The sequence below is a fragment of the Entelurus aequoreus genome, linkage group LG08 (assembly GCF_033978785.1).
Source record: "Entelurus aequoreus isolate RoL-2023_Sb linkage group LG08, RoL_Eaeq_v1.1, whole genome shotgun sequence".
In the NCBI taxonomy this organism is placed as follows: domain Eukaryota; kingdom Metazoa; phylum Chordata; class Actinopteri; order Syngnathiformes; family Syngnathidae; genus Entelurus; species Entelurus aequoreus.
The window spans coordinates 69,889,146-69,913,362 of NC_084738.1; the positions used below are offsets into that span (position 1 = coordinate 69,889,146).

Consider the following 24,217-nt stretch of genomic DNA (forward strand, 5'->3'; position numbering starts at 1 on the left):
GGGATGTTCCAAATAAGTGTTTGATGAGCATTCCTCAACTTTCTCGGTCTTTTTTTGCCACTTGTGCCAGCTTTTTTTAAAACATGTTTCAAATGAGCTAATATTTGCTAATATTTCAGTCTGCTGTGGGCAAAACATTAGACACCCTTGCTGGAGCTTATTCATTATCTCACATTCTTTTCTCCTGTCTTTAGTCCACTTACCTGGACCACTTTCTTAAGGAAATTGGATCTGGTCATGGCGGGCCGTTGGTCCGAGACAAATCCCACCGGCCGGGCTCAGGAGGTAAGCTCCACGGTATTCAGTGAAGCAAAGTACGACTCAACGGTGACCTCCACTCGCCCCACATTGGTGGAAAGTGAGCAAGGGACCAATCCCGGGACCCCCATGCCCATCCTGCTGCCACAAAACTTCCCAAAGGCTCCAGTGTGGGATTTTGACGACGTTTACAACCAGGATGCTGCACCCAGACAGTCGGTAAGAGAGAAGAAGAGAAGTGACTGAATTGAATTGATTGATTGATTGATTGATTGAAACTTTTATTAGTAGATTGCACAGTACAGTACATATTCCGTACAATTGACCACTAAATGGTAACACCCGAATAAGTTTTTCAACTTTTCAACATAATTTTTTTTTTACCTAGACGTGCCAACAATCCCTCAGGAATTCCCAGGATGAGAGCTTCCGGAAGGGATTCCTTCCCAACATTCGCTTGTTCCTGCACAAAGACAACATCAACATGAGCGAGTGGAACAGACTCTCCCACTTCAGAAGTCCCTATGGCTTCATGGGCTTCACTTACGACGGTACGCATGTTTGACTCTTAATCCCGTCATCATACTCGTTGTGTGCGCGGCCACAAACAATGCCCTGATGAAAATGATGTCATTAACATAATTGCCCAAAAAAAAAAAAAAAAAAAAAAAAAAACCAAAAAAACATAATTGCCAACATGCCAGTCCATTTTATCCCAAGCTGCTGGGGTTGGCAACCTGTGGCTGTTTAGCGCCGCCCTAGTGGCTGCCTGGAGTTTTTTCAAAAATACATTAAAATGAAAAAAAGATTGGGGCGAGGGAATATATTTTATGTTTAAGAGTGGCCACATGCGTGGACAGCACCTTTTAGCTCTTATTTCCAAAATTGTGTACACTACTGAATTGGGGTCTTATGGCCGCTTATGTGGACACTTATACTGCCATCTGGTGGTGTCAGAAGAGTGTAACATACAATGGAATTTGGGGAAAAAAAGTGTAAAAATAAGAATTAGCATGTCACTAAACATGAAGTACACGTTTGTGTACTTATGGACTAAGTACATCATATCAAAAGATGATTCTTAGTTTTTATTGTAATTAAGGTCCAATAAGTACGGAGCCCCTAAAGCAGGGGTCACCAACCTTTTTGAAACCAAGAGCTACTCCTTGGGTACTGATTAATGCGAAGGGCTACCAGTTTGATACACACTTAAATAAATTGCCAGAAATAGCCAATTTGCTCAATTTACCTTTAACTCTATGTTATTATTAATAATTAATGATATTTACACTTAATTGAACGGTTTAAAAGAGAAGAAAACACGAAAAAAATGACAATTACATTTTGAAACATAGTTTATCTTCAATTTCGACTCTTTAAAATTCAAAATTCAACCGAAAAAAAGAAGAGAAAAACTTAAAAAAAGAATTTATAGAACATCATTAGTAATTTTTCCTGATTAAGATTAATTTTAGAATTTTGATGACATGTTTTAAATAGGTTAAAATCCAATCTACACTTTGTTAGAATATATAACAAATTGGACCAAGCTATATTTCTAACAAAGACAAATAATTATTTCTTCTAGATTTTCCAGAATAAAATTTTTTAAAAGAAATTCAAATAACCTTGAAATAAGATTTAAATTTGATTCTACAGATTTTCTAGATTTGCCAGAATAATTTTTTTGAATCATAATCATAATAAGTTTGAAGAAATATTTCAAAAATATTCTTCGTCGAAAAAACAGAAGCTAAAATGAAGAATTAAATTAAAATGTATTTATTATTCTTTACAATAAAAAAAATAAATTTACTTGAACATTGATTTAAATTGTCAGGAAAGAAGAGGTAGGAATTTAAAACGTAAAAAGGTATATGTGTTTAAAAATCCTAAAATAATGTTTAAGGTTGTATTTTTTTCTCTAAAATTGTCTTTCTGAAAGTTATAAGAAGCAAAGTAAAAAAAAAAAAAAAAATTTATTTAAACAAGTGAAGACCAAGTCTTTAAAATATTTTCTTGGATTTTCAAATTCTATTTGAGTTTTGTCTCTCTTAGAATTAAAAATGTCAGGCAAAGCGAGACCAGCTTGCTAGTAAATAAATACAATTTAAAAAATAGAGGCAGCTCACTGGTAAGTGCTGCTATTTGAGCTATTTTTAGAACTGGCCGGCGGGCTACTCATCTGGTCCTTACGGGCTACCTGGTGCCCGCGGGCACCGCGTTGGTGACCCCTGCCCTAAAGGGACATGAGGGAAATTTTTATTTTTATAATTTTTCATTTCATAAAGACAAATACAATTGATTGTAAGAGAGACGGTGGCACTGTTTTGGTGGAATTGGCCTTGTATAAATAAATGTAAGGAAAGTTGAAGTTTTTTCCCCCTTTATTTTCTCAGACGTAATGACCTCAGTGAAGTTGATCCCAAGGGCAAAGGAGCCGCTCCTCTCCCCAAAGCCAGGCGGTGATGGCTGCATTCGTTGCGCTGTGGTGGGAAACGGTGGGATCCTCAACGCATCCAAAATGGGGGAAGAAATCGATGCACACGACTACGTCTTTCGGTAAAGGCATTTTTATTATTTTTTTGGAGCATGTGTAATATTTCTACTCTCGCTCGGATGCGGACTGACGGCATGCTCACATAAATCCGTTTACATGAAGATTAAATCACAATCCTCACGAAGGTTTAAAAATAACTAAATAAAAAAATACATTAAAAAAAAAAAAAAAAAAAAAAAATATATATATATATAACAAAACCCGTGAAATTGTCACGTTGTGTAAATGGTAAATAAAAACAGAATACAATGATTTGCAAATCCTTTTCAACTTATATTCAATTGAATAGACTGCAAAGACAAGATATTTAACGTTCCAACTGGTCAACCTTGTTATTTTTTACAAATATTAGCTCATTTGGAATTTGACGCCTGCAACATGTTTAACAAAAAGCTGGCACGAGTGGCAAAAAAGACCGAGAAAGTTGAGGAATGCTCATCAAACACTTATTTGGAACATCCCACAGGTGAACAGGCTAATTGAAAAAAAGAAGAAGCTTATCGACTACGGTGTCGCCACGAACTACAATGGCGGACGCGCGCATATTTTCAGTACTTATGCATCTGCATAAGTACTGAAATACACATCAGCAGGTACCAGAAGATAAGAATAGTTGGTGTTGCATAATATTGCGCAACAAAACGCCAGATAATGTCTGCTAATAGGTGACATTTTGCGGTCCTTACAAACACACCATAGTAATACTCCTATGTTTAATGCACCGATAATCCATCAAGCGGTGTGGCTTCATAGCTTACCAAAGTCGTACTAAAAACATTTTGACACATTTTTGAGCGCCGTGTGTAATGTTCTATATTCTCAATGGAGCATTTAAAGTTTTGGTGTTGTTTACTGGCGTATCTCTTATGTGTGACTGCCATCTACTGGTCACACTTATTACGCCATGTACCTAATACGGGGGTCGGCAACCCGCGGCTCTAGAGCCGCATGCGGCTCTTTAGCGCCGCCCTAGTGGCTCTCTGGAGATTTTTCAAAAATGTATGAAGAATGGAAAAAGATGAGGGGAAAAAAAAATCAATTTTTTTGTTTTAATATGGTTTCTGTAGGAGGACAAACATGACACAAACCTCCCTAATTGTTATAAATCACACTGTTTGTATTAAACATGCTTCACTGATTCGAGTATTTGGCGAGCGCTGTTTTGTCCTACTAATTTTGGCGGTCCCTGAACTCACCGTATAGTTTTTTTTACATGTATAACTTTCTCCGACTTTCTCGGACGTGTTTTATGCCACTTCTTTTTCTGTCTCATTTTGTCCACCACACTTTTAACGTTGTGCATGAGTGCACAAAGGTGAGTTTTGTTGATGTTATTGAATTGTGTGGAGTGCTAATCAGACATATTTGGTCACTGCATGACTGCAAGCTAATCGATGCTAACATGCTATTTAGGCTAGCTATATGTACATATTGCATCATTATGCCTCATTTGTAGCTATATTTGAGCTCGTTTAGTTTCCTTTAAGTCCTCTTATTTAAATGTATATCTCATGACGCATGTAATATGGCTTTTAATTTTTTGCGGCTCCAGACAGATTTGTTTTTGTATTTGTGGTCCAATATGGCTCTTTCAACATTTTGGGTTGCCGACCCCTGACCTAATAAAATAGCTTCTAGGTCGGTAAGCACAACCAGAATTATGCCGTGCATTAGGCGCACCGGGTTACAAGGCGCACTGTCGATTTCTGAGAAAATGAAATAATTTTAAGTGCGCCTTATAGTCCGAAAAATACGGTAACTCGTGTAAAAAACAAATGAACCTTTGTACAAAATACATGACAAGTACTATTGTGCTTATGAAAGGCGGGGCAAATAAGATATGAACGCAGTATAGACGCTTGCTTTCTGGATTTGAAAACTAAAAGATCTGAAAACTAAAAGACATTGTAGAATTGCATACTCTATTAGTGATGTTCAAAGCTAGAAATAAAGTTCTTCCAAAGGACTTACAAAAGTTATTTGTGTTCACGTCTGAAGACTTTAAAACATCCAAGAGCGCGAACAAACTTGAAACAAATGTGCTTGTCTGTTGCTGGTGTGAAAGCATGGAATTCTCTAAAGCAGTGGTTCTTAACCCGGGTTCGATCGAACCCTAGGGGTTCGGTGAGTCGGGCTCAGGAGTTCGGCGTAGATCAAGACACACCCGACTCATCGTGTACATAAAAACTTCTCCCTATCGGCGTATTACGGATACGGCAACAGCAGAAGTCAGACTGATTTGCAGGTGTGTAATTTGTTGTGAGTTTATGCACTGTGTTGGTTTTTGTTCTTTGAACAAGGTGATGTTCATGCACGGTTCATTTTGTGCACTACTAAAAAACATGGTAACACTTTAGTATGGCGAACATATTAACCATTAATTAGTTGTTTATTAACATGTAAATTAGTAACATATTGGCTATTAACTAGTCATTATTAAGTACTTATTAATGCCTTATTCGGCATGGCCTTATTATAACCCTAACCCTCTAACCCTGGCCCTAACCCTCTAAAACTAACCCTAACCCTAACCAAATAACTCTAAATTAAGTCTTTGTTACTTAGAATATGTTCCCCATACTAAAGTGTTACCAAAAACATATAATAACTTTGTCTTGAATTTGGAAAAAAAAAGGAGGGTTCGGTGAATGCGCATATGAAACTGGTGGGGTTCGGTACCTCCAACAAGGTTAAGAACCACTGCTCTAAAGAAAGACTTAAAAAGTTGCAAGAATATTTTTGAATTTAAAAAGAGTTACAAAAAGAGACAACTGGAATTATATCAAACTGATTTTTGATTTTGATTGGACGTGTCATTGTGAAAATGCTTAAACGAAAATGAAAAAGTATGTTGGAGTTCGGGTGTTGGTGGAGGGAACAGTGATAAAGTCATCTAAAGTAATTGGTGTTATAAAAAGGGGGCAGATAAATAGAAGAATATTATTCTTCCGTCTGCTCCTTTCTGATCATGGAAATGCATAAGAAACAAAAAAACAATGAAATACGTGGCTTGTATATATGCATTTTCATGAAAGGAATACAAATAAATGATGATGATGATGATACGGAGCACCTAAAGGGACATGGGGGGGAAAAAAATGTTTAGATTTTTTTTTTTTAGACATGTATCTCGTGCGCACGAGAAACTTTTTATAAAATTATAAAAATAAAATAAAATAAAATAATATTTTTTTATTTATTTAGACATGTATCTAGTGCGCACGAGAAACTATCTCGTGTGGACGACATACATGTCTAAAAAAAAAAAATTATAATTTTTTTCTTGTTTTTAATAATTTTATAAAAACAAAATTTCTCGTGCGCACGAGATACATGTCTAAAAAAAATAAATAAATAAAAATTATAATTTTTGTATTAAAATTTTTTTTTTTAATAAAAAGTTTCTCGTGCGCACGAGATAGTTTCTCCTGCGCACAAGATAAATGTCTAAAAAATAAAAATAAAAAATTAGAAAAAACATTTTTCCCCCATGTCCCTTTAGGGCAGGGGTCACCAACCTTTTTGAAACCAAGAGCTACTCCTTGGGTAGTGATTAATGCGAAGGGCTACCAGTTTGATACACACTTAAATAAATTGCCAGAAATAGCCAATTTGCTCAATTTACCTTTAACTCTATGTTATTATTAATAATTAATGATATTCACACTTAATTGAACGGTTTAAAAGAGAAGAAAACACGAAAAAAATGACAATTACATTTTGAAACATAGTTTATCTTCAATTTCGACTCTTTAAAATTCAAAATTCAACCGAAAAAAAGAAGAGAAAAACTTAAAAAAAGAATTTATAGAACATCATTAGTAATTTTTCCTGATTAAGATTAATTTTAGAATTTTGATGACATGTTTTAAATAGGTTAAAATCCAATCTACACTTTGTTAGAATATATAACAAATTGGACCAAGCTATATTTCTAACAAAGACAAATAATTATTTCTTCTAGATTTTCCAGAATAAAATTTTTAAAAGAAATTCAAATAACCTTGAAATAAGATTTAAATTTGATTCTACAGATTTTCTAGATTTGCCAGAATAATTTTTTTGAATCTTAATCATAATAAGTTTGAAGAAATATTTCAAACATATTATTCGTCGAAAAAACAGAAGCTAAAATGAAGAATTAAATTAAAATGTATTTATTATTCTTTACAATAAAAAAAATAAATTTACTTGAACATTGATTTAAATTGTCAGGAAAGAAGAGGAAGGAATTTAAAACGTAAAAAGGTATATGTGTTTAAAAATCCTAAAATAATGTTTAAGGTTGTATTTTTTTCTCTAAAATTGTCTTTCTGAAAGTTATAAGAAGCAAAGTAAAAAAAAAATAAAGAATTTATTTAAACAAGTGAAGACCAAGTCTTTAAAATATTTTCTTGGATTTTCAAATTCTATTTGAGTTTTGTCTCTCTTAGAATTAAAAATGTCAGGCAAAGCGAGACCAGCTTGCTAGTAAATAAATACAATTTAAAAAATAGAGGCAGCTCACTGGTAAGTGCTGCTATTTGAGCTATTTTTAGAACAGGCCGGCGGGCTACTCATCTGGTCCTTACGGGCTACCTGGTGCCCGCGGGCACCGCGTTGGTGACCCCTGCTTTAGGGGCTCCGTATGATGATGATTTGAACATACGTCTTTTTTTTTCTAGTAGTAAAGTCAGGCAACTGTCGTTACATGAGGCCCCTGCCCTAGTTCCCACAAAGATGGAAGCGTACAATAAAAGTGACGCTCACTTTGCTTTGGTTCTCCCTTTGCGTGTCAGGGTGAACGGCGCCCTCACCGAGGGTTACGAGGACGACGTGGGGAACAGAACGTCCGTCTACGTCCACACGGCTCACTCCATCACCACGTCCTTGACCCGTTGGAAGACCTACGGCTACAAGTCTGCCCCCCACGATGAGGTAAGTGGTGCCCGTAGCTCCGTTCGTGGTGTACCAGCCAGTGCCCTCACGCTGACCGCCCGTTTGTGCCGCTGCAGAGTATCAAATACGTGATGATCCCGGAGGGCATGAAGGACTACCAGTGGCTGGATGGACTCCTCAAAGGAGACAGGGTGCGGCTCGGCCCGTATAAAAACAGACGGTGATGAATGCCAATCTTGGTCATATTCACCCTTTACATGGGAAAAAGAAAACAGAAGAAAAAGTTATGATAACAACCATGTGGATTTAAATATGATATACAGTGGAACCTCCATTTACGAACTTGGTTCTTGAGCAGGGTTCGTAGAAGAAGTTTGTTTTGTGAAGCAAATTTCTCCCCGAGAAACAATGTAAATATGAGTAATGGCTTCCAGCCTCGACAAAAGTCCACATTTTACTAAATGTTTGTACACTCTGAACTAGGGCTGCAACTAACGATTAATTTGATAATCGATTAATCTGTCGATTATTACTTCGATTAATCGGTTAATAATCGGATAAAAGAGACAAACTACATTTCTATCCTTTCAGGATTTTATTGGGAAAAAAAACAGCATACTGGCACCATACTTATTTTGATTATTGTTTCTCAGCTGTTTGTACATGTTGCAATTTATAAATAAAGGTTTGAAAAATAAAAAATAAAATTGCCTCTGCGCATGCGCATAGCATAGATCAGGGCTCACCAACCTTTTTGAAACCAAGAGCTACTTCTTGGGTAGTGATTAATGCGAAGGGCTACCAGTTTGATACACACTTAATTAAATTGCCAGAAATAGCCAATTTGCTCAATTTACCTTTAACTTTATGTTATTATTAATAATTAATGATATTTACACTTAATTGAACGGTTTAAAAGAGGAGAAAACACAAAAAAAATGACAATTAAATTTTGAAACATAGTTTATCTTCAATTTCGACTCTTTAAAATTCAAAATTCAACCAAAATAAAGAAGAGAAAAACTTTAAAAAATAATTTATGGAACATCATTAGTAATTTTTCCTGATTAAGATTAATTTTAGAATTTTGATGACATGTTTTAAATAGGTTAAAATCCAATCTACACTTTGTTAGAATTTATAACAAATTGGACCAAGCTATATTTCTAACAAAGACAAATAATTATTTCTTCTAGATTTTCCAGAACAAAAATTTTAAAAGAAATTCAAAAGACTTTGAAATAAGATTTAAATTTGATTCTACAGATTTTCTAGATTTTGCAGAATAATTTTTTTAAATTTTAATCATAATAAGTTTGAAGAAATATTTCACAAATATTCTTCGTCGAAAAAACAGAAGCTAAAATGAAGAATTAAATTAAAATGTATTTATTATTCTTTAAAGTAAAAAAAATATATTTACTTGAACATTGATTTAAATTGTCAGGAAAGAAGAGGAAGGAATATAAAAAGTAAAAAGGTATATGTGTTTAAAAATCCTAAAATCATTTTTAAGGTTGTATTTTTTCTCTAAAATTGTCTTTTTGAAAGTTATAAGAAGCAAAGTAAAAAAAATAATGAATTTATTTAAACAAGTGAAGACCAAGTCTTTAAAATATTTTCTTGGATTTTCAAATTCTATTTGAGTTTTGTCTCTCTTAGAATTAAAAATGTCGGGCAAAGCGAGACCAGCTTGCTAGTAAATAAATAAAATGTAAAAAATAGAGGCAGCTCACTGGTAAGTGCTGCTATTTGAGCTATTTGTAGAACAGGCCGGCGGGCTACTCATCTGGTCCTTACGGGCTACCTGGTGCCCGCGGGCACCACGTTGGTGACCCCTGGCATAGATCCAACGAATCGATGACTAAATTAATCGCCAACTATTTTTATAATCGATTTTAATCGATTTAATCGATTAGTTGTTGCAGCCCTAGTTTACATCGATATTTTTTTTATCATCACAAAATCTTTTTTCGTTTAAAAAAAATGTATATTATGTTTAGAAACTCAGGAAATACGTCCCTGAACACATGAGGACTTTGAATATGACCATTGTAGGATCCTGTAACTACTTGGTATCGGATTGATACCCAAATTTGTGGTATCATCCAAAACTAATGTAAAGTACCCAAACAACAGCGAGCGTCCCCTAAAGGGCAGACAAAAAAATATCTGTTTCTCAGCTGTAGTCCGTACGGGTCACAGTGGTACTCAGTGGTAGTACACTTTTCCACCACTAGTGGCAGTAATGACAATCGCAAACAAACAGAAGAAGTCTGGAACTAAAGTTATAGAGAAGTTTCCAAAGTGCAAACATTATGACTAAAGTGGTGGAGCTGTATTTTAATGTGCACTTTAATTTCATTGACAGATTATTCAAGAAATATACAGTATATATTTTTTGTTATTAATTTATTTTTATTTATTTATTTAACATTGTTAAAATACATAGAGACAAGAAATGAGTAATGAGAAATACGTAATAAGAAATAAGTGCAGGTGAGAAAATAAACCCAGAAAGGGCGTATGCAAGGTTCTATTTAAATAGTATTTAATTTTATTACTGCATTATTGTATGTACATTAATTTTTCATCAGTTTTTATGAGTCCCTTCTTTTGCAGAATATTTGGCCATTATTTATTTTTGCAATCAGCCTAACCTAATATTTGAGATTAACACATGCTTTGTTATCATTGGACAAGTTATACTGTTAAACTCTATGTAGGTTAGATTTAATCATTGAATACAATTAAAATCATGATTAAGATTCATGTTAATATTTGAGGGGACCCGGGCCCCTGTGTAGTGGAAAAGTTGGGCCTCGAGGTCAAAAACGTTAGGAATCACTGCTATACAATAGTGTATCTAAAACAAACAAAGCAAGGGGGTGTCTCTTTATTAACAAGCTAAATAACAACAAGCACACACACAAGTCATTTTGGTGCCCTCACAAACGATCAGAAATCACAAAAAATCTTTAACAACCATATTGCTACAATGATAAACATTCAAAAAAGTAAAAAGCGACACCAAAACCCATCAATTGAAATCATTTGGAATGGAGTGATCTTTGTTGTGATTACAAAAGTACAAAAAAAATGTTGTTTTCAGCACAAACCTGTTCAAGATTAGACAACATTGTACAGGGTTACAGAACAGGAGCACTGATGGGTCGCCACTCACGCCGCCCCGTAGAAGGTGGGAAAAGGTAGACGCGAATTTGAGAGATCTTAGATGTGTGTGTCCAAGTAAAAAGAAAACTGTAGGCTGTCTTCTTTTAATGGATTTATTACAATCTTTGCAAGCTGGGCAACGTTTGCTGTGGTCTGGAACAACATGGCACACAACTATCAGAAAGGCAGCCAATATTACATAAAATATTGTGTCATGAGACATGCAAATATAAATTAAATACACAGAGGACAAAAGTAAACGATATTAAATGAGCTCAAATATACCTACAAACGAGGCATAATGATGCAATATGTACATACAGCTAGCCTAAATAGCATGTTAGCATCGATTAACTTGCAGTCATGCCCTGACCAAATATATCTGATTAACACTCCACACAAGTCAATGCCTGTGTTTTTAAAAGGTGTACATCTTTATTGTTTTACAGTTCTCTTTTATGTATTTTAAAATGTATGTCTTAACGTATTACTTTTTTTGAAACTGCTCTGTGACATGTGCTGTTCACCTCTTGGCCAGGTCACCCTTGTGAAAAAGATCTTGATCTCAATGGGTTTCTTATCTGGTTAAATAAAGGTTCTATACAAGTCAATAACGTCAACAAAGCTCACCTTTGTGCATTCACGCACAGTATAAAACGTTTGGTGGACAAAATGGGACAAAGGAGTGGCATAAAACACGTCTTTCTGCGGCAGCGTCTGGGAAAGTTGTACCGTATTTTTCGGACTATAAGTCGCTCCGGAGTATAAGTCGCACCGGCCGAAAATGCATAATAAAGAAGGAAAAAACCATATATACTGTAAGTCGCACTCACCCAACACCAAGAATAGACATTTGAAAGGCAATTTAAAATAAATAAAGAATAGTGAACAACAGGCTGAATAAGTGTACGTTATATGAGGCATAAATAACCAACTGAGAACGTGCCTGGTATGTTAACGTAACATATTATGGTAAGAGTCATTCAAATAAATATAACATATAGAACATGCTATACGTTTACCAAACAATCTGTCACTCCTAATCGCTAAATCCCATGACATCTTATACGTCTAGTCTCTTACGTGAATGAGCTAAATAATATTATTTGATTTTTTACGGTAATGTGTTAATAATTTCACACGTAAGTCGCTCCAGAGTATAAGTCGCACCGCCGGCCAAACTATGAAAAAAACTGCGACTTATAGTCCGAAAAATACGGTACATATAAACAAACTGTCGCGTCGCAGTCCACACAACTACGGTGCGTTCAAGGACAGCCGAATTTAGTAGGACAAAACGGCGCTCGGCAAATACTCTCATCTATGTAGCATGAACACAAACATGTTAAACAGTGGGCTTTCTAACAGTTAGGAAGGTTTGTGTCGTGTTTGTCCTCCTACAGCAGGGGTCACCAACGCGGTGCCCGCGGGCACCAGGTAGCCCGTAAGGACCAGATGAGTAGCCCGCTGGCCTGTTCTAAAAAAAAGCTCAAATAGCAGCACTTACCAGTGAGCTGCCTCTATTCTTTAAATTTTATTTATTTACTAGCAAGCTGGTCTCGCTTTGCCCGACATTTTTAATTCTAAGATTGACAAAACTCAAATAGAATTTGAAAATCCAAGAAAATATTTTAAAGACTTGGTCTTCAGTTGTTTAAATAAATTCATTCATTTGTTTTACTTTGCTTCTTATAACTTTCAGAAAGACAATTTTAGAGAAAAAATACAACCTTAAAAATGATTTTAGGATTTTTAAACACATATACCTTTTTACCTTTTAAATTCCTTCCTCTTCTTTCCTGACAATTTAAATCAATGTTAAAGTAAATGTATTGTTTTTATTGTAAAGAATAATAAACACATTTTAATTTAATTCTTCATTTTAGCTTCTGTTTTTTCGACGAAGAATATTTGTGAAATATTTCTTCAAACTTATTATAATTAAAATTCAAAAAAAATATTCTGGCAAATCTAGAAAATCTGTAGAATCAAATGTAAATCTTATTTCAAAGTCTTTTGAATTTCTTTTAAAATTTTTGTTCTGGAAAATCTAGAAGAAATAATGATTTGTCTTTGTTAGAAATATAGCTTGGTCCAATTTGTTATATATTTTAACAAAGTGTAGATTGGATTTTAACCTATTTAAAATATGTCATCAAAATTCTAAAATTAATCTTAATCAGGAAATATTACTAATGATGTTCCATAAATTATTTTTAAATTTTTTCAAAAAGATTCGAATTAGCTAGTTTTTCTATTCTTTTTATTGGTTGAATTTTGAATTTTTAAGAGTCGAAATTGAAGATAAACTATGTTTCAAAATTTAATTGTCCTTTTTTTTCGTGTTTTCTCCTCTTTTAAACCGTTCAATTAAGTGTAAATATCATTAATTATTAATAATAACTTAGAGTTAAAGGTAAATTGAGCAAATTAACTATTTCTGGCAATTTATTTAAGTGTGTATCAAACTGGTAGCCCTTCGCATTAATCAGTACCCAAGAAGTAGCTCTTGGTTTCAAAAAGGTTGGTGACCCCTGTCCTACAGAAACCATATTAAAACAAAAACAAAAATGTTTTTCCCCCATCATTTTCCATTTTAATTTATTTTTGAAAAAGCTCCAGGGAGCCACTAGGGCGGCACTAAAAAGCCGCTGGTTGCCGACCAGTTGCCGGCTAAAATGTATGTAAATTAAAAGGAAAAGTCAAATAAAATTTTGTGCAGAGGTATTATTGTTTTGTTCAACAAAATGTGTCATTCACAAAACTAACTTTTGAATCTCTCCCCCAGGCCCAGGACGTACTACACGGGGCAATATAACGAGAGCCGCTTTTACGTCCTGCACCAGGATTTCCTGCGATACGTGCAGAACAGGTCATTACTCGCTCCACAATATCAACAATATCTACAAACCCCGTTTCCATATGAGTTGGGAAATGGTGTTAGATGTAAATATAAACGGAATACAATGATTTGCAAATCATGTTCAAACCATATTCAGTTGAATATGCTACAAAGACAACATATTTCATGTTCAAACTCATAAACTTTATTTTTTTTGGTGCAAATAATAATTAACTTTATAATTTGATGGCAGCAACACGTGACAAAGAAGTTGTGAAAGGTGGCAATAAATACTGATAAAGTTGAGGAATGCTCATCAAACACTTATTTGGAACATCCCACAGGTGAGCAGGCTAATTGGGAACAGGTGGGTGCCATGATTGGCTATACAAGTAGATTCCATGAAATGCTCAGTCATTCACAAGAAAGGATGGGGTGAGGGTCACCACTTTGTCAACAAATGCTTTTTTTTTTTTTTTCTTCTTCTTTTTTTCTTTACATAGATAAATACAATCATGTGTGCTTACGGACTGTATCCCTGCAGACTGTATTGATATATATTGATATATAATGTATATATTGTGTTTTTATATTGATTTAATAATTTTTTTATTTTTTTATTTATTTATTTTTTTATTTATTGTGCGGCCCGGTACCAATCGGTCCGCGGCCCGGTGGTTGGGGACCACTGCTCTAGAGCAGTGGTCCCCAACCTTTTTGTAGCTGCGGACCGGTCAACGCTTGAAAATTTGTCCCACGAACCGGTGGGGGGGATTTTTAAATTAAAAAATTTTTTTTTTTTTTTTTTTTACATAAATAAATACAATCATGTGTGCTTACGGACTGTATCCCTGCAGACTGTATTGATCTATATTGATATATAATGTATATATTGTGTTTTTAATGTTGATTTCATTAAAAAAAAAAAAAAAAAAATTTTTTTTTTTTTCATAAAGAAATACAATCATGTGTGCTTATGGACTGTATCCCTGCAGAATGTATTGATATATATTGATATATAATATATATATTGTGTTTTTATATTGATTTAATAAATTATTATTATTATTTTATTTTTTATTTTTTTTAAATTTCTTGTGCGGCCCGGTACCAATCGGTATCGGTCCGCGGTGGGGGGGATTTAAAAAAAAAAAAAAAAAAAAAATTTTTTTTTTACATAAATAAATACAATCATGTGTGCTTACAGACTGTATCCCTGCAGACTGTATTGATCTATATTGATATATAATGTATATATTGTGTTTTTATATTGATTTAATAATTATTATTTTTTTTATTTTTTTTTAAATTTCTTGTGCGGCCCAGTACCAATCGGTCCGCGGACCGATACCGGGCCACGGCCCGGTGGTTGGGGACCACTGCTCTAGAGCAGTGGTCCCCAACCTTTTTGTAGCTGCGGACCGGTGAATGCACTACAAAGACAAGATATTTGATGTTCAAACTCATAAACTTTATTTTTTTTTTGCAAATAATAATTCACTTAGAATTTCATGGCTGCAACACGTGCCAAAGTAGTTGGGAAAGGGCATGTTCACCACTGTGTTACATGGCCTTTCCTTTTAACAACACTCAATAAACGATTGGGAACTGAGGAAACTAATTGTTGAAGCTTTGAAAGTGGAATTCTTTTTCCATTCTTGTTTTATGTAGAGCTTCAGTCGTTCAACATTTATTTTACGCTTCATAATGCGCCACACATTTTCGATGGGAGACAGGTCTGGACTGCAGGCGGGCCAGGAAAGTACCCGCACTCTTTTTTTTACCAAGCCACGCTGTTGTAACACGTGCTGAATGTGGCTTGGCATTGTCTTGCTGAAATAAGCAGGGGCGTCCATGAAAAAGACGGCGCTTCGATGGCAGCATATGTTGTTCCAACACCTGTATGTACCTTTCAGCATTAATGGTGCCTTCACAGATGTGTAAGTTACCCATGCCTTGGGCACTAATGCACCCCCATACCATCACAGACGCTGGCTTTTCAACTTTGCGTCGATAACAGTCTGGATGGTTCGCTTCCCCTTTGGTCCGGATGACACGACGTCGAATATTTCCAAAAACAATTTGACATGTGGACTCGTCAGACCACAGAACACTTTTCCACTTTGCATGAGTCCATCTTAGATCATCTCGGGCCCAGAGAAGCCGGTGGCGTTTCTGGGTGTTGTTGATAAATGGCTTTCGCTTTGCATAGTAGAGCTTTAACTTGCACTTACAGGTGTAGCGACCAACTGTATTTAGTGACAGTGGTTTTCTGAAGTGTTCCTGAGCCCATGTGGTGATATCCTTTAGAGATTGATGTCGGTTTTTGATACAGTGCCGTCTGAGGTATCGAAGGTCACTGTCATTCAAATTCTAAAGTTAATGATTATTTGCAAAAAAAAAAAAAGTTGATCAGTTTGAACATCAAATATGTTGTCTTTGTAGCATATTCAACTGAAGAAGGGTTGAAAATGATTTGCAAATCATTGTATTTCCGTTTATATTTACATCTAACTCAATTTCCCAACTCATATGGAAACGGGGTTTGTAGTCCATTTTTATACGATGGAGCATTTAGACCAGGGGCGCCCAACCTTTGTTGAAATATGCCAATGGTCTGTGGGCCCAAACCATTTTTTTTTAACACATTAGTGTGAAAGGTTGTCACTATTTCTTGCCAACAGGTACTTGAAGTCCAAGTTCTTGAAGTTGGCATCCGGGGCATCGTTCAGACCGACTAACGGGGCTTTTACCGTGTTCCTGGCCCTCCACACCTGTGACGTCGTGAGTTGACACGCACAATTCCTTCGCGGCCTCATTGGAAACTTGGTTCATTTTTACTGACCTCAGTCCTTAAGCTAAATTGGCATTGAGAAAAACAAGCCCACGCCGTGGTTCCGGTTTTAATGATTTGTGTAGCTCTGCACTCAGTTAAAGGCCTACTGAAAGCCACTACTAGCGACCACGCAGTCTGATAGTTTATATATCAATGATGAAATCTTAACATTATAACACATGCCAATACGGCCGGGTTAACTTATAAAGTGACATTTTAAATTTGCCGCTAAACTTCCGGTTCGAAACGCCTCTGAGGATGACGTATGCGCGTGACGTAGCCCGGGGAACACGGGTATGCCTTCCACATTGAAGCCAATACGAAAAAGCTCTGTTTTCATTTCATAATTCCACAGTATTCTGGACATCTGTGTTCGTGAATCTGTTGCAATCATGTTCATTGCATTATGGAGAAGGAAGCTGAGCAAGCAAAGAAGAAAGTTGTCGGTGCGAAATGGACGTATTTTTCGAACGTAGTCAGCCACAACAGTACACAGCCGGCGCTTCTTTGTTTACATTCCCGAAAGATGCAGTCAAGATGGAAGAACTCGGATAACAGAGACTCTAACCAGGAGGACTTTTGACTTCGATACACAGACGCCTGTAGAGAACTGGGACAACACAGACTCTTACCAGGATTACTTTGATTTGGATGACAAAGACGCAGACGTGCTACTGTGAGTATGCAGCTTTGGCTTCTAAACATTTGATCGCTTGACCGTATGTGCGCAACTTTTTTTTGCGTATGTACGTAACTTTTTAAAAATATATAAGCTTTATGAACCTTGGGTTAGGTGAACGGTCTTTTGGGCTGAGCGATTGTGTGTGTTGATCAGGTGTTTGAATTGTATTGGCGTGTTCTATGGAGCTAGGAGCTAGCATAGGAGCTAGGAGCTAGCATAACACGTACCGTACCGTACGTGCGCGTCACGTACGTAACTTTTTAAAAATATATAAGCTTTATGAACCTTGGGTTAGGTGAACGGTCTTTTGGGCTGAGTGATTGTGTGTGTTGATCAGGTGTAACACTTGAGAGTCAGTGAAACTCGCAGGTTTCGAGTACGTGTGAGTTAGTGAAGATTGTAGGCGTCGTATAACACTTGAGAGTCAGTGAAACTCGCAGGTTTCGAGTACGTGTGAGTTAGTGAAGATTGTAGGCTTCGTATAACACTTGAGAGTCAGTGAAACTCGCAGGTTTCGAGTACGTGTGAGTTAGTGAAGATTGTAGGCTTCGTATAACACTTGAGAGTCAGTGAACTCGCAGGTTTCGAGTACCTGTTAGTCAATAGAGTTCGTAGGCTTTGTGTAGCATTCGTGAGTCAGTTAAACTCGCAGGTATGGTTTACCTGTGAGTTAGTGAAGATTGTAGGCTTCGTATAACACTTGAGAGTCAGTGAAACTCGCAGGTTTCGAGTACGTGTGAGTTAGTGAAGATTGTAGGTTTCGTATAACACTTGAGAGTCAGTGAAACTCGCAGGTTTCGAGTACGTGTGAGTTAGTGAAGATTGTAGGCTTCGTATAACACTTGAGAGTCAGTGAACTCGCAGGTTTCGAGTACCTGTTAGTCAGTAGAGTTCGTAGGCTTTGTGTAGCATTCGTGAGTCAGTTAAACTCGCAGGTATGGTTTACCTGTGAGTTAGTGAAGATTGTAGGCTTCGTATAACACTTGAGAGTCAGTGAAACTCGCAGGTTTCGAGTACGTGTGAGTTAGTGAAGATTGTAGGCTTCGTATAACACTTGAGAGTCAGTGAAACTCGCAGGTTTCGAGTACGTGTGAGTTAGTGAAGATTGTAGGCTTCGTATAACACTTGAGAGTCAGTGAACTCGCAGGTTTCGAGTACCTGTTAGTCAGTAGAGTTCGTAGGCTTTGTGTAGCATTCGTGAGTCAGTTAAACTCGCAGGTTTCGTTTACCTGTGAGTTAGTGAAGATTGTAGGCTTCGTATAACACTTGAGAGTCAGTGAAACTCGCAGGTTTCGAGTACGTGTGAGTTAGTGAAGATTGTAGGCTTCGTATAACACTTGAGAGTCAGTGAAACTCGCAGGTTTCGAGCACGTGTGAGTTAGTGAAGATTGTAGGCTTCGTATAACACTTGAGAGTCAGTGAAACTCGCAGGTTTCGAGTACCTGTTAGTCAGTAGAGTTCGTAGGCTTTGTGTAGCATTCGTGAGTCAGTTAAACTCGCAGGTATGGTTTACCTGTGAGTTAGTGAAGATTGTAGGCTTCGTATAACACTTGAGAGTCAGTGAAACTCGCAGGTTTCGAGTACGTGTGAGTTAGTGAAGATTGTAGGCTTCGTATAACACTTGAGAGTCAGTGAAACTCGCAGGTTTCGAGTACGTGTGAGTAAGTGAAGATTGTAGGCTTCGTATAACACTTGAGAGTCAGTGAAACTCGCAGGTTTCGAGTACGTGTGAGTTAGTGAAGATTGTAGGCTTCGTATAACACTTGAGAGTCAGTGAACTCGCAGGTTTCGAGTACCTGTTAGTCAGTAGAGTTCGTAGGCTTTGTGTAGCATTCGTGAGTCAGTTAAACTCGCAGGTATGGTTTACCTGTGAGTTAGTGAAGATTGTAGGCTTCGTATAACAGTTTAGAGTCAGTGAAACTCGCAGGTTTCGAGTACGTGTGAGTTAGTGAAGATTGTAGGCTTCGTATAACACTTGAGAGTCAGTGAAACTCGCAGGTTTCGAGTACGTGTGAGTTAGTGAAGATTGTAGGCTTCGTATAACACTTGAGAGTCAGTGAAACTCGCAGGTTTCGAGTACGTGTGAGTTAGTGAAGATTGTAGGCTTCGTATAACACTTGAGAGTCAGTGAAACTCGCAGGTTTCGAGTACGTGTGAGTTAGTGAAGATTGTAGGCTTCGTATAACACTTGAGAGTCAGTGAACTCGCAGGTTTCGAGTACCTGTTAGTCAGTAGAGTTCGTAGGCTTTGTGTAGCATTCGTGAGTCAGTTAAACTCGCAGGTATGGTTTACCTGTGAGTTAGTGAAGATTGTAGGCTTCGTATAACACTTGAGAGTCAGTGAAACTCGCAGGTTTCGAGTACGTGTGAGTTAGTGAAGATTGTAGGCTTCGTATAACACTTGAGAGTCAGTGAAACTCGCAGGTTTCGAGTACGTGTGAGTTAGTGAAGATTGTAGGCTTTGTGTAGCACTCGCGAGTCAGTGAACTCGCAGGTTTCGAGTACCTGTTAGTCAGTAGAGTTCGTAGGCTTTGTGTAGCATTCGTGAGTCAGTTAAACTCGCAGGTATGGTTTACCTGTGAGTTAGTGAAGATTGTAGGCTTCGTATAACACTTGAGAGTCAGTGAAACTCGCAGGTTTCGAGTACGTGTGAGTTAGTGAAGATTGTAGGCTTCGTATAACACTTGAGAGTCAGTGAAACTCGCAGGTTTCGAGTACGTGTGAGTTAGTGAAGATTGTAGGCTTCGTATAACACTTGAGAGTCAGTGAAACTCGCAGGTTTCGAGTACGTGTGAGTTAGTGAAGATTGTAGGCTTCGTATAACACTTGAGAGTCAGTGAACTCGCAGGTTTCGAGTACCTGTTAGTCAGTAGAGTTCGTAGTCTTTGTGTAGCATTCGTGAGTCAGTTAAACTCGCAGGTATGGTTTACCTGTGAGTTAGTGAAGATTGTAGGCTTCGTATAACACTTGAGAGTCAGTGAAACTCGCAGGTTTCGAGTACGTGTGAGTTAGTGAAGATTGTAGGCTTCGTATAACACTTGAGAGTCAGTGAAACTTCCTAAGCTTGCAAACTTCACTGGCTCACAGGTACTCAAAACCCAAAAGTTTCACTGACTCATGAGTGCAAGATGAAGCTTGGAGGTTTCGAGTGTCTGTGAGTCAGTGAAGATCGTAGGCTTTGTGTAGCACTCGCGAGTCAGTGAAACTTTCGGGTTTCGAGTACTTGTGAGTTAGTGAAGATTGTCGGCTTTGTAGAACACTTGAGAGTCAGTGAAACTTCCTAAGCTTGCTTGGTTCACTGACTCATAGGTACTCAAAACCCAAAAGTTTTACTGACTCACGAGTACAAAAATTAAGCTTGGAGGTTTCAAGTCTCTGCGAGTCAGTGAAGATCGAATGCTTTGTGTAGCACTCGCGAGTCAATTCAATTGACTCGCGAGTGCTGATTCTAGGCTTCATATAACAATTAAGAGTCAGTGAAACTTCCTAAGCCTGCAAGGTTCACTGACTCACAGGTACTCAAAACCCAAAAGTTTCACTGACTCATAAGTGCAAGATAAAGCTTGGAGGTTTCCAGTGTCTGTGAGTCAGTGAAGATCGTAGGCTTTGTGTAGCACTCATGAGTCAGTTAAACTCGTGATCTCGAGTACCTGTGAGTTAGTGAAGATTGCAGGTTTCCTGTAGCACTCACGAGTCAGTGAAACTCGCAGGTTTCGAGTACGTGTGAGTTAGTGAAGACTGTAGGCTTCGTATAACACTTGAGAGTCAGTGAAACTCCCTAAATCTGCAAGCTTCACTGACTCACAGGTGCTCAAAACCCGAAAGTTTCACTAACTCATGGGTGCGAGATTAAGCTTGGAGGTTTCGAGTACCTGTGAGTCAGTGAAGATCGTAGGCTTTGTGTAGCACTCGCAAATCAGTTAGACTCGCAGGTTTCGAGGACCTGTGAGTCAGTGAAGATCGTAGGCTTTGTGTAGCACTCGCAAATCAGTTAGACTCGCAGGTTTCGAGGACCTGTGAGTCAGTGAAGATCGTAGGCTTTGTGTAGCACTCGCAAATCAGTTAGACTCGCAGGTTTCGAGGACCTGTGAGTCAGTGAAGATCGTAGGCTTTGTGTAGCACTCGCAAATCAGTTAGACTCGCAGATTTCGAGGACCTGTGAGTCAGTGAAGATCGTCGGCTTTGTGTAGCACTCGCAAATCAGTTAGACTCGCAGGTTTCGAGGACCTGTGAGTCAGTGAAGATCGTAGGCTTTGTGTAGCACTCGCAAATCAGTTAGACTCGCAGGTTTCGGGGACCTGTGAGTCAGTGAAGATCGTAGGCTTTGTGTAGCACTCGCAAATCAGTTAGACTCGCAGGTTTCGCGGACCTGTGAGTCAGTGAAGATCGTAGGCTTTGTGTAGCACTCGCAAATCAGTTAGACTCGTAGGTTTCGAGGACCTGTGAGTCAGTGAAGATCGTAGGCTTTGTGTAGCACTCGCAAATCAGTTAGACTCGCAGGTTTCGAGGACCTGTGAGTCAGTGAAGATCGTAGGCTTTGTGTAGCACTCGCGAGTCATTGAAACTTCTTAAGCCTGCAAGGTTCACTGACTCACAGGTACTTAAAACACGAAAGTTTGACTGACTCACGAGTGCAAAATTAAGTTTGGAGGTTTCGAGTCTCTGTGAGTCAGTGAAGACTGTAGGCTTTGTGTAGCACTCGCCAGTCAGTTAAACTCGCAGGTTTCGAGTACGTGTGAGTCAGTGAAGACCGTAGGCTCCGTATAACACTTGAGAGTCAGTGAAACTTCCACCTGTGAGTCTCGTTTAGTAAAAATCGTGGGCGTTTTGAATTAGTCGTAATTACTTTTTGTTAAAAAAAAAACCATCCATCCATCCATTTCCTACCGCTTGTCCCTTTCGAGGTTGCAGGGGGCGCCGGAGCCTTATAAACGAGTCGTTCATGACACTCACGACTATAGTTTACGGGTTTGCTCTCCCCAGGTGGACGCGTACGGCTTCATTACCCAAGACCACTGGAAATATGCCACCTATTACTACGAGAAGCATGAACAAGCCTTCAGGCCGTTCCACTCCCATCACGACTACGTTTTGGAAATGAAATTGTGGAAGAAATTCCACGACGGCGGAATTCTGCGTCTGTACCAAATAACTTGAGGAAGAATCCATCCTGGAAGGAATAAAGGAACTCGAGTGTCACACCAGCACAGGTGAGACACACGAGGTGGCACAAAATGTTTGCATTTATAGAATTTTGAATACATTTATTACAAAACCCCAAACCGGGTAAGTTAACACGTCGTGTAAATGGTAAATAAAAACAAAATACAACTATTTGCAAATCCTTTTCAACCTATATTCAATTGAATAGACTGCAAAGACAATATATTTAACGTTTGAGCTGGTAAACTTTGTTATTTTTTGCAAATATTAGCTCATTTGGAATTTGATGCCTGCAAAAAAAGCTGATAAAGTTGAGGAATGCTCATCAAACACTTATTTGGAACATCCCACAGTTGAACAGGCTAATTGGGAACAGGTGGGTGCCATGATTGTGTATAAAAGCAGCTTCCATGAAATGCTCAGTCATTCACAACCAAGGACAGGGCGAGGTTCACCACTTTGTCAACAAATGCGTGTGCAAATTGTCCAACAGGTTAAGAACAACATTTCTCAACCAGCTATTGCAAGGAATTCAGGGATTTCACCATCTACGGTCCGTAATATCATCAAAAGGTTTAGAGAATCTGGAGAAATCACTGCACGTAAGCGATGATATTACAGGCCTTCGATCCCTCTGGCGGTACTGCATCAAAAAGCCACATCCGTGTGTAAAGGATATCACCACATGGGCTCAGGAAGACTTCAGAAACCCACTGTCAGTAACTACAGTTGGTCGCTACATCTGTAAGTGCAAGTTAAAACTCTACTATGCAAAGCGAAAGCCATTTATCAACAACACCCAGAAATGCCGCCGACTTCGCTGGGCCCGAGCTCATCTAAAATGAACTGATGCAAAGGAAAGCCGCTGCTCCTCCACATGGAGAGGAGCCAGGTGAGGTGGTACGTTCATCTGGTCAGGATGCCACGTCCGACCATACTTGCCAACCTTGAGACCTCCGAATTTGGGAGATTGGAGGGGGGGGGGGGGGGTTGAGGTAAGCGGGGCAGGGTTAAGGGGGGAGGAGTATATTTTTAGCTAGAATTCACTGAAATTCAAGTATTTCTTATATATATATATATAGGGATGATACTCGAAACCGGTTTTCTCGGTTGTTCGATAAGAAAAGAACCGAGTCCTCGGACTCGAATCCCTTTTTGAGAACCGGTACCCGTTATCGAGACCACTATAGTAAAGAAAAGAGTTGGTTCTTTATTCGAATCCCTCGGAACGAATCCCGTCCCGACCAGAAATGCTCCGTGTGACATCACAAGAAATCAGTCATGTAGCTCAGTCATTAGGCTCAGATAGCGAAAGCAGGAAAAAAATGGACGGGAAAAAGCGGTCCAAGGTGTAATAAAGTTCAAAACAAAAGGTATAATCCAATGAATAACTTTACTGGGAGATTTGAGCAGGGTACAAACACATTCTTTTTTTAGCTTTAACTTTTCATTTTTTAGCATTGTAACCACATTTGCAAACAACTTTTCTCTTCATAGAATTTTCTTTCAATAAAGAAATAAAGTGCAAAAATGTCAAAGCATCATAACAAACAGTTATGTTCCAATAGCAGCAGAAGTGCACTTTTTGGAGAGCTGTATTATTTTCAGTATTGTGCCCAAGGGACTGATTTTATTTAACACTATATTATTATTTATACACCTATAGTGATCACAGAGACAGGTTGTTTTTGTGTTACTGTATATATTTGTTTTTCTGAAAAAATCCCACTTAATATACTTTGGGTAACAACAGTCAATATTTATTTATTTTATTGTATTTTTTTTAAGTGGGTAACAGTCAATATTTATTTATTTATTAGATTTT

General features: G+C 37.7%; 1 protein-coding gene across 1 annotated transcript; it reads left to right on the plus strand.

The window, feature by feature from the left end:
• The first annotated feature begins 237 nt into the window (after positions 1-237).
• LOC133656432 (alpha-N-acetylgalactosaminide alpha-2,6-sialyltransferase 1-like) lies at positions 238-22,480 on the plus strand. The gene is made up of 8 exons (XM_062057511.1): positions 238-477; positions 647-809; positions 2,658-2,820; positions 7,597-7,735; positions 7,813-7,916; positions 13,659-13,742; positions 16,397-16,496; positions 22,213-22,480. Exons 1-8 carry the CDS (start codon positions 238-240, stop codon positions 22,384-22,386), a joined length of 1,167 nt encoding a protein of 388 aa, XP_061913495.1. The 3' UTR covers positions 22,387-22,480.
• The last annotated feature ends 1,737 nt before the right edge of the window (positions 22,481-24,217 follow it).

Coding starts and splice junctions, on each gene's coding strand:
- LOC133656432 (XM_062057511.1), top strand. CDS start 238: ATGGCGGGCCGTTGGTCCGAGACAAATCCCACCGGCCGGGCTCAGGAG. Junction 2,821..7,596: donor GCACACGACTACGTCTTTCG/GTAAAGGCATTT, acceptor TTTGCGTGTCAG/GGTGAACGGCGCCCTCACCG. Junction 7,917..13,658: donor GGCCCGTATAAAAACAGACG/GTGATGAATGCC, acceptor TCTCTCCCCCAG/GCCCAGGACGTACTACACGG.